The 10454-nt window shown below is 42.7% G+C and overlaps 1 protein-coding gene across 1 annotated transcript; it reads right to left on the bottom strand.

Annotated features, from left to right (window-relative positions):
* Window positions 1–4084: 4084 nt before the first annotated feature.
* On the bottom strand, window positions 4085–7624 carry sox7 (SRY-box transcription factor 7; the record flags this gene model as incomplete). The annotated part of the gene is made up of 2 exons (XM_080048411.1): window positions 4085–6303; window positions 7393–7624. 2 exons carry the CDS (start codon window positions 7622–7624, stop codon window positions 5327–5329), a joined length of 1209 nt encoding a protein of 402 aa, XP_079904537.1. The 3' UTR covers window positions 4085–5326.
* Between the last annotated feature and the right edge of the window lie 2830 nt (window positions 7625–10454).

The raw sequence follows: 10454 nt of genomic DNA on the forward strand, positions 1-10454 counted from the left end.
ATAGGACATGCACTGCAATTCTGCATTACTTGTTTAAAAAAAAATCTGTGCCAGTATTGACTTAATAGAGCTGTTTTTATTTTGAATAAAACATTTTAACAACTATAAGCTCTTATTAAAGTGGGGGAGTTTACCAAAGTCCACATAGTTTTGGTAGAGAACACATTTCTCAATTCTTTTTTTCTTTTTTTAAAGAACATTCTCCAGCAAAGCCTGTGCCGATTTGGTAATCAGGCTGTGCTTACGGGTAAATGGAAATCTAGCCTTCTCCTTCCCTGGGTTGGCAGCCGTGTGCTTGGCCTCCCTCTGTGCTTCCGCTGGTCGCCTGTATCTGCTTAGAACAGGTGGCGGATCCAGCTCGGCTGCAGCATTCACAGCACAGGTACGGGTGGGAGGCCCTTGGCTGCTCGCGCGGTCCCCCAAGTTTTATCCAGAGGTCCCCATCTGTGTCCCCGCACATCCTCTGCCACATGGCACCTGTCCCTCGACGAGTCTGGTCCATTCTTCGTCCGACGACGTACACGCCTGTCTGCCACCCAACACTCTGCCTGTTGTTGAGCCACAATGAGATGAAGAATAGCTGCACCCATAATCCCTTGCTGAGAGATGTGTATGTTTGTGTGTGTGTTTGTGTTTTTTTCCTTCCTTTCCTCCTTTGGCTAGATTTAGGGCCAAGTACAAATTGTAAACATGTTATTATGCTGCAGTTACACACTCCATCTGGAAATGCACTCTGACAACATTCAGTATTTACTGCTGCAAGTGTGTCTTTATCCGTTGCAGAGCGTAGTTTAATTTGGTGTGAAGTTCAATGCATTTACTGCGATGAGGATGTTTTAATGGGTTTGTTGTTTTCTATTCGCAAGGCTCAACAGGAAATACGTGATTATTCCCACAGACACTTGAAATGATAAATGAGCCTCATCCAATTGCAATTAATTACTTGGGATCTATATAGTATAGGTTTCATTGTAGTAGAGTTAGCATTATGTCGTGCTCATAGGCCTACATTTGTCTACAAAACAAGTCAACCTTAAACACACCTTCGCATACAGTATCTACAGTGTGTATAGGTTTAAAGGGCATCTCAGTCCTAGACATTGATATGCCTTGGTCACGTAGTTCAAATCAGCCATTTCCTCTTGACCTACAGTTAGTACGCAGATAACGTCATATTGCACATATGGTCGACCTCCAGATGTGACGATGTGATTGGAAGCTCCCTCGCTGGCCGCACAATGGAACGCTGGACCAACCAGACAGTGAGCCTCCTCCGCGCCTCCGGAGGACATGATATTTAAAGTGATCACTGCTCACCTCGGTCCAAGCAGATGGATAATACCTAACACAGCTGTCAGAGACCCTGTGCCCCATCCATACACAGAGAACCTTACGTTGTTACCTTGACAGTTGCTGTGGAGTTAGACCGCCGAGTTGTTTGTTTGCCGAGGGAAGTGACATGACGGCAGAGGAGGAAATAGGAAGCATAACAGACTACCTGACAGACTCATTCCACAAGCTTGACCTAAGACTGGAACTCAGCCAGTCAGCAATCAGAGAGAAATAACAAGAGGGGGCTCTGTTGTTTGTTCAGCCTATATCCTTATAATCGCAAATATTGTAAATCTGCGAGTGTTTGAAAGATTCAATTTGCCCAATTAAAGAGATGGTGCACTCCCTTCTCTCAGAAATAAAGGGAATTTACAGGCAGGTCCTTGTGACTGCCTGTGTGTATGAAGGGTTACGTCTGTGCAGTTGACACCAATGTCATGCCCGTGTTTGTTGACACACTATTTTGTCTTTCCTCTTTTGTTGATTTATTAACAATAAACTGAATCCGATGGCTGTCAGCCTTTTTCTACAGAAGGCTATGTGTAAAGGTTATGATGACAATGAGTCAACTTGTAGCGAGGAAAGGATTGAGACTAACAAGTCGAGTAGTTTGCCCTCACTTCCGAAAACGTAATAGTCACTGGATCCACAATTCTCTGGAAAAACGTCTCGTAGAGCTCCTCAGGGCGTTTCACCTGAGGGATGTTGGTGCACTAATCAAAGAAAAAGTGTTATTATTGGCAATGTGATCCGGTCAGTGATTAGTTTGTCATTAGAAAGTACAATATACTTAAAGGGGTAATTCAGTATTTTTTTGAGGTGGGGTTCTATGGGGTACTTAGTCATAGCTAGTGGTCACCTTATGTAGATGGCGATCAGTGCAGTCACTATTAGTAGTTTTGGGGGGATGTCACTGTAGAAGAAGTCAGCCTATACTGCTGCAGACAGGGCCAGAAAAAAATAAACTTTTTTCTCCGCACATATTAATGCTAACCTGAAACCGAAACATCCATTTAATTGTACGCTTACCTTTGATTTTTTGCACATCTTAAGTTTGCCACCAAACAGCCGCTCCGGTGGCGTAGTGGGTAGAGCGCGTACCATATACTGTAGGCTCAGTTCTTGTCGCAGTGGTCGCGGGTTCCAATTCGACCCGTGAACCTTTACAGCATGTCATCCACCTCTTTCTCCCTGTTTCCACTATGTCACTATGTAATCTGAACTGTCAAATAAAGGTTAAAACACAGAGAGAATAATATATATTACAGCAGCACATTATATATAGTATAATTCTTAGTAGATGAAAACATGTTCTACTTGGAATAGCCTGCGTGTCAATAAATAACATGTTTTTAATGTCTAATTTATTTCTTGATTGTGATCAGTGTCCAGTAAAAATTATCCATCACAAATGTGGGTTCTATTGAAACTGCCATTCAAATGAAGGATTAAGGGTTCCTTTGGTGTGAGAAAATGATCCTACTTTTCAGCTAAATGAGCCATTAAATTATTAAATGATGGGAAGTAACGTGAAAAAAAGAATCTTAGAAATAGGAATAGCTTCATAAAATACATTGTGTGACCTTAACTGCATTTTATCATGCTCGTATATTTATTCCTTGCCTACGTATATGCAGTGGTCTTTAGTAGCATCTGGGAAACACAGCTTTATTCTGCAATGTATATACTCTTCAGATGCCTACAAGTCTGAGTCTAATGTACTGATGCTTTGTTGACGCTTGGGTCTTTGTCCTTGACCGTGCTCCAGCGTCCTACCCGGAGGTGGTGGATGTGATTGTTGAGACATTGCAGGGCGTCTTTATCAAGGGAGTCTGCAGCTGACCCTGACAACTCTGGGGCTGATGCCTTACCAAAGACTAGGTTACTTTCTCACCCGGTATGCCTGGGGCACCACCTATGTCCAAAATATGGTCGCTCTCAAATGGACCCTCCGCAGAGTTTTGAACCCCTCGCAGGCTCAAGGGGTAATGATCTAACCCCGAAGAAATGAGCATGACATCAGCCAGCTGCAAACACTGGCACTTGATGAATGTTGTCATTCCGGTCAGTTTAATCATTTTTGGGTTCATGTGTTTTCTGCGTTCAGAGTAAGATACCTGCTCATTTGCCGTGTGAATGTGAGTGGTATGTGTGTGGTCAAGGTACAACAGGCCAGGTTGAAAAAAGCCTCTCCTGAAAAATGTTGGCTAAGTAAAGACGGGTAAGTAAGATGCTAATCAGTAGTACGGCAGTGTTTCCTCCCGCTCGCTGAACAGCGGGTTCCCTTCCCTCTCTCTGGCTCTTTAAAGCCGGGCCCAGCCAGGCCCAAACATCCTGACGGAGAGAGGCTTTTCCCTTATCAGTCAGGAAACACCGCTCCTCCGCCACATCCTCTCTACAAGGAGCACGACTCAACCATTCCCAAAAAAATGCAGGAAGACCAGCCAGACTCCAGGATTTGTCAAAAAGCCCCCGAATTCCTTTTTTATCGAAAAAGAAAAATTCAGGAGACCAGAGAGGGTGAGAGGGGAGGAGAGGAGAGGAGAAGAGAGGGGGGTGAAAAAAGAGAGAAAAATGAGGAGGGTGTAAAACAGTCAACGAGGCCCTAGGATTTATTTATTTATTTATTTATTTTGCACAGATTACGAAAGGTCTGCATCAGCAAGATAGAATACAGGGGGTTGAGGGGGTGGGGGGTCCAGAGTGCCTAAGAATGGCACCCAGAATAAGACTCCGGGAAAACAAAGGACTGTTGAGATGGAAGCGGGCGGCGACGGCTGTGCCTGTTTACACTAATCCTCTGAACCGGGATGAAATGAAAGCGAGAGGAGATGGTTGGAGGAGAATGATGTGATGGAGGGTGGAAAAAGGCAGGCAGGGGAGTGGGTGTCGGTATGGGCCACTTGCAGTACAACAACTACACCAAAGCCCCAAAATAGAAGAATAGGCTAAATGGTGTGACACTGAATTCAAAGATGGACGAATACTGTAGCACACACACCATTTGTTCACCTTAAACCTTGTAGGGTAAAAAAAAAAAACTCAGCAGGTCCTACTTTTTTATTATATAGTGCCTTATACAGGAATCTTATGTTGTATTAATTAGGTGTTTTGTATATGAGTAGAAATGTCTCTGAGTCAATCAGTTATTAAATATATCTCCCTTTTGTGTGTAATAATGGTGTTGTCTCTGGGCACATTATCCAAGCAGCATTTATATAAAAATTTAACTTTATTTTTAAATTATTGTCTTTCACAAACCTAAAATCAGCATACAGTTATATTTACCATTATTATTTTTCATCGTAGAGGTTATGATTATATATTATTAAGTACTTGAACGGGAGTATAAACACCTTTTTTTTCTTCTTCATTGTACACCGTTTCGTTAAATTGCATAAGAAATTCCGACTAAAACCTCATTCAATTCAAACTATTGAGGTAAGACTCCCAAACTAATGAGAGCGAGAAACATAATACAAACATTCGAATGGAAAGCGTCGATAATAAGCATTACATAAAGCATTTAGGCGAAACATCAAAAGGACTTAAATTAGCTTCTAAAGAGCGTCTGTACATGCCGCAGTGGCAACAGTAACTGGTGACATTTACAAGTGGACAAAAGTCTTTACGATTGTTCTTCTGGTTTGGACATTTCACGACAACTGGAGGTGGCATACTATAGTGTATTGCGTCTGCATCCCTGAGTCGTCCATCTCCCCTTTCTTCATATTCCTCCAATTTTCTCTTTGTTCTTTCCTCGGCTCCGGACAATGATTTTGCTCAGTGATCAGTCCAGGTTTGAATCAGGGCGGGAGGAAGCTGCTCATAGATGCTAAAACAAGATTTCGAGATTTGAAAATACAGACTAGAGCACAAAAACAATCTTTCCCCTTACTAGCACCCAAAGTGAGGTATCATCCCAAAATGTTCTCGCCCATTTTCAAAAACCAAGTAGTGTCTGATCAGTCAGAATGGGTTGCTGTGATTGAGCCTATGAGATACCATAGTTGTTGTAGTAGGCGGCCGTTGCGTCTGCGAGCACGGAGATGAGGCTGGTTTCCGTGGTGCTGCTGCTGGGACACGCTGTGACGGGAGCGCTGGTGGTGGACGTCAGCTGGATGTGTCCTGTCACAGTCATGGGGCCTACTTGCTCAGGATGGAAGCCGTTCCCGGTGGAGTTCAGGTACTGGTCAAACTCATTGCGGTCCACCTCGGCCAGAAGCTCGGCCTGGCTCAGCTGGTCTAGACTCTCCAGGTGACCGTGTGTCTCTGGCGGGGGGGACAGCTGACCCAGGTGGCCATGGTGCAGCCCGTGGTGGATCTGGGGGAAAGATGAGGTACTATAGTAAGACATCGGAGGGCCAGGGATCAGCCCACCACCACCTCCACCACCGCCAGCTTGGGACATGTGAGAGATGAGACTTATGTGTGTGCCCCCACAGTGGATTTGGGTCTGAGTGTAGTCAGTGTGGTAAGGGGGCGGGCTGCCCATGTGTGTCTGGTGGTGATCATCTGGACAGGAGGCAGAGGACGAGGAGTTCCCAGACGTAGAGTAATAAGACGGGGGTATGTGCTCGTGGTCCATGGCATCTAAGGGGGACATTTCGGGAGGTGTGGGCAGGCCGTAGGGGTAGGTGTCAAAGCTGCTGTTGGAAGCGGCTGGGTCCCTGAAGCTCCTGACGCCGGGCAGAGCAGGGCTGTGGCTGGAGAACCTGCCGTTGGGGCTTCCCTCGTCTTTGTCCAGGGGGTGACAGAGGACCCGCTGGTCGGGCAGGATGTTCTGATCAGGGGCCAGTCCGCTCAGGAGGAAGCCGGGGTCCACTCGCTTGCAGATGCGTTTGAGCTGTTTCTTCCGGCGAGGCCGATACTTGTAGTTGGGGTAGTCCTGCATGTGCTGCACCCGGAGCCTCTCTGCTTCCTCCACATAGGGCCTCTTCTGAGGGGGAGTCAGGGCCTTCCACGACTTGCCTTCATAAAGAGGAGACGGATTATTAGAAGATTGTTTTCATTTGGAACTAAAATCCTGTTTGGGGTTCTGCAGATAAATTAGCACTTTACTTTTGCACCCTTTTATTTCAAGTTTAAAGTCTGTTATACCTAGACAGTATTAGAATGACCGATTATATAAAGTCACACTCTAGCAATTTCTACAACTTGTAAAATATCCATGAATATGTTCTTTAAAATAATGAATTAAGGCTGTAGACTTAATACATCTTTTTTTTGGAAAATTAGGATATTTAATTATATGAATTATTAGGGGACACAAAAACATGTTTTCCAAAATTAAACAAAAGTTAAATAGTTCTATAAAAAACATATAAGATTAATAAATTATAAAGTAAAAAAGAAGAAGAGGAAAAACAAATTCATATGCAAACAATAGTGAAAAGATTTTTAAAAATAAGGAAAAAACATCTGCATTAAAACTTTCACAGCAACCTCGACATTCATCTCCTTTCTCGGCTCTAAATTTTTTTAAGCGACTTACTTCAAAATAATAAATGCCCCATTTTAAGACAAACACAAGTATTAACTATAAAGCCTATTTTAATGATATTGCCGTTTCTCGAACTGTCTTGGAGATGATTTGCGGGGGTGCCAGATTTTGAGCTTAACATTGAACACTAATCCAAGTAACCCAATGCAAAGGGAAGCATTTCTGTACATTTCTAACCACATAGTCTTAACGAATTTGGTTTAGAAACATTAACCTTCTTAAATGTTGGGGATTTTGGCGACGCGCTTCATACTATAATCGCTGTTGGAAGTTGCTATGTGGTTAATTTACGTGATCTAACAAACTGCGGTTGAAAATGTATTTTTTTCTTTTCTATAACATCATTTAGATTGTTTTATCAGACTTTCATTTACTTATTTTTGGCTTTTAAAAACAGCTTGAAAACTTTTGCAAAACTGCCGAGGCCCGAGGGGGACACAGTTTGTGGACGGTTTCAATGTAGCATAATGAAAGGCCTAATAATAATATAATACAAATAATAATAGCCTAATAATAATAATAAACGTAGAACTTTAAATAACTTTTTTTCATCTCACCTAACATTTTGCTGAGCTCGGCATTGTGCAGGTCTGGGTTTTGCACCGCCAGCCGTTTGCGCTCATCTTTGGCCCACACCATGAACGCGTTCATGGGCCGTCTGATCCGCGGCTCCGGCGTCTTGTCCACGGGCGTCCTGTGCGGGCCTGCACCGTCCGGCACATCCCCATCTCCTGAAGGACACTCGAAGGACTCCGGCCAAGACGAGTACGCGCTGATGAGGGCTGCCATGTGCGCGCTCTCTCCTCTCCAAACTTGGGATGCGCTTCTCACTCTTCTCCTTGGCAAGTTGTGTTCTCGGTGGAAGTATAATATAGGCTTATTAAAAAAGGCTAGAAAAAGATTCTTTTTTCCCCTTCTTTAAAAAAAAATTAAATTCAGTAGTGTTTCACACACGGACCATATCACAGGAGCTACAACAGGCTACAGTCAGATGTCAGGAGAAACCACAGATGTGCTCAGGCAAGGGCTCCTCCTACTGAGTTATGATTCAGTCTTTCCTGGTGGATGGGGTTTATATTTGAGGAGCAGGTTCCAGGAGAAGCCCCGGAGGACTCTCGGCTCCTCCTTGATTGCAAGTTTAGCCCCTCACAAGGGGAGAGAGAAAGAACAGCATTTCAACACTACCAACTACTTACACCGGCCTCACAACAAAACAACACTTTCCACTGACAGATGAACTCATAATAGTTCAAAGAAGTCAGGTGCAGGCCATGGTTAATGCTTGAACGTTTGATTAGCCTATCAGTAACTTCCATAGCTGTCAACTACGTTAAATTCACATAAGACCAACGTTTGTCAAATTAAATGGTGTGTGTGTGTGTATTTCAGTTAAAACATGTACTGTTTATTCTACACGATGCCGCTGGGATGACTTAAGAGTTATTTTGCAACTACTGTTTGCAAGTCAACAAGGAAATCTTCAACTGACAAACCCATCTAACCTGTTCTGCATTAAACACTGGTAAGTGCTTTTTTCAGATTTCCAAAGAGCTCCTTAAGTTTTTAGGCTGTCATGGACTTGGAATAAAAACCCAACACGCACACATTTTAAGACACACATCTCCTTGTTTCTAATAAGCAGATAAACAGAAATTCTTCGTAAATGTTTTTCTTTTTCAGGTAATTCCATTCAAACATCATAATGCAAATATATATTATATTTGCTTTAGAGATGGAAAAGGTCCTTTTTGGTGTAATAGTTTGGTTGTAGATACATATTTGGAACCTCTGAACACATCTGTTGGTGAGAGAGGAGAGATAAAACCCACTGAACACACACTACAAACAAATCAGTTTCCTTCTGTGGCCAGAGGCGGGTGCATATCAAATCCAGGAGTTCCTGTTGACAGGATACTCTTGGGCTGCAGCCAGGGAGTAGCTCACACTCACACAGCTAATACAAGGGCACGCGTACACACACACACACACACACACACACACACACACACACACACACACACACACACACACACACACACACACACACACACACACACACACACACACACACACACACACACACACACACACACACACACACACACACACACACACACACACACACACACACAAAGCTCAAATATAGTTACTGGTCCCAGGTCAGATAGTATCCTGGTTTGTAATATTTATAGAGGAGGGAGTTACCAGACTACAGAAAAAAATGTTAACGCTTGAAATTAAAGTTAAAGTCCAACTTTCTTCCTCCAAGTTGTAACTCATGCCCACCCATTAAACTGAAGTGTCAGCTCTAGCTTTGTGTGAAACTTGCAGCCCCTCTCCCCAACAGGAACAGGATACGGCACCTGAAGCCACAGATTGCACGCAGAGCAAGCACATCAGTGATATATGAAGGCTACATGACAGGGCCACGCTGTTTTGACACGGGGCCACATTGATGTGAAAGTCAGTGAAAGCCACTGTAAAAGAACAAGTGTGAGATGGTGGAGGGCAAGGAGTGAGAGAGGGTGAATGTAGTCATGTACAGTATGCGGTCGTAGACAGACAGCAGACTGTCAACTTACAAGAAAAATAGTTTCACATCGTATTTGCAATTTTGAATTAAGCATATGAAAGCTCCGAGTAGGGGGTCCCTGAAATGACTAATCACTCTATGTGTTAACCACTGTGTGGGTGGCAGCTCTATCAGCCTGCTGTTATTAACCCTTTCAGCGTAAAAGACATGTGGCTACTGGAGACTTCATTAGACAGTTTGTTCGGATAAAAAAGTTGGTTAAAAAGTTTGGTTAACATGTCATTAATCAATGAAAAGAAATAAAATTATGCAGTTTGCACTGAACCTTTAATTATGAAGCATAGATAGACTGAAATAATACTGATGACTTGACAGGTGTTTTTTTTTCTCCATACAGATGCATCTAAAGAAAAATGTAATATCAATGAAAAGTATATTTTTTCCATAATTTGATTCAAAAAGTGAAACTTTCAGATATTGTAGATGAATTTCACATAAAGTGTAATCCGTAAAACTAGAATAAAGAATGTTCAGAAGGTTGACATTTCTGTATTATAAATTAGTTTTTGATTAGTTTTTATGTAAAAACCGAATATTTTGAGATACTGGATTTTTAATTCTGAGCTGTAAGCCATATGATTATCAAATTTAAACCAAAGAAAGGCCAGACATATTTCACTTTTTGAATGAACTTTTCCATGATATTCCAATTGTTTGAGATGCACCTGTATACGGAGAGGTTTAAAATATTGTAACAGCTGTTTCCGTCATAGGATTACATATGGACCTATCCAGTTTGAGTTTCTCTCACCCTACAAACTCAAAATAGTGACGAGGAATAGTACGTTGTTTTCATGTGCAAGAGTGGAAAAACATAGTTTCCTTTTTCCTCCTTTGACTCATACCACCCACTCTCTGCTGAACAAGACTGGCTTGTTAAGAGCTCATCAGTCACGTCAAAGAAAATGTTACAGAACGTTATGAATCACATTTGGAAGTGCAAGGTTGACTGGCCATCTTTGTTTGAAGTTATAAATGCATTTAGATTCAGCTCATACAATGCTCACTGCTCGACTGCAGTCAGCC

This window comes from Ammodytes marinus, assembly GCF_949987685.1.
Source record: "Ammodytes marinus genome assembly, chromosome: 19".
Taxonomy (NCBI): domain Eukaryota; kingdom Metazoa; phylum Chordata; class Actinopteri; order Uranoscopiformes; family Ammodytidae; genus Ammodytes; species Ammodytes marinus.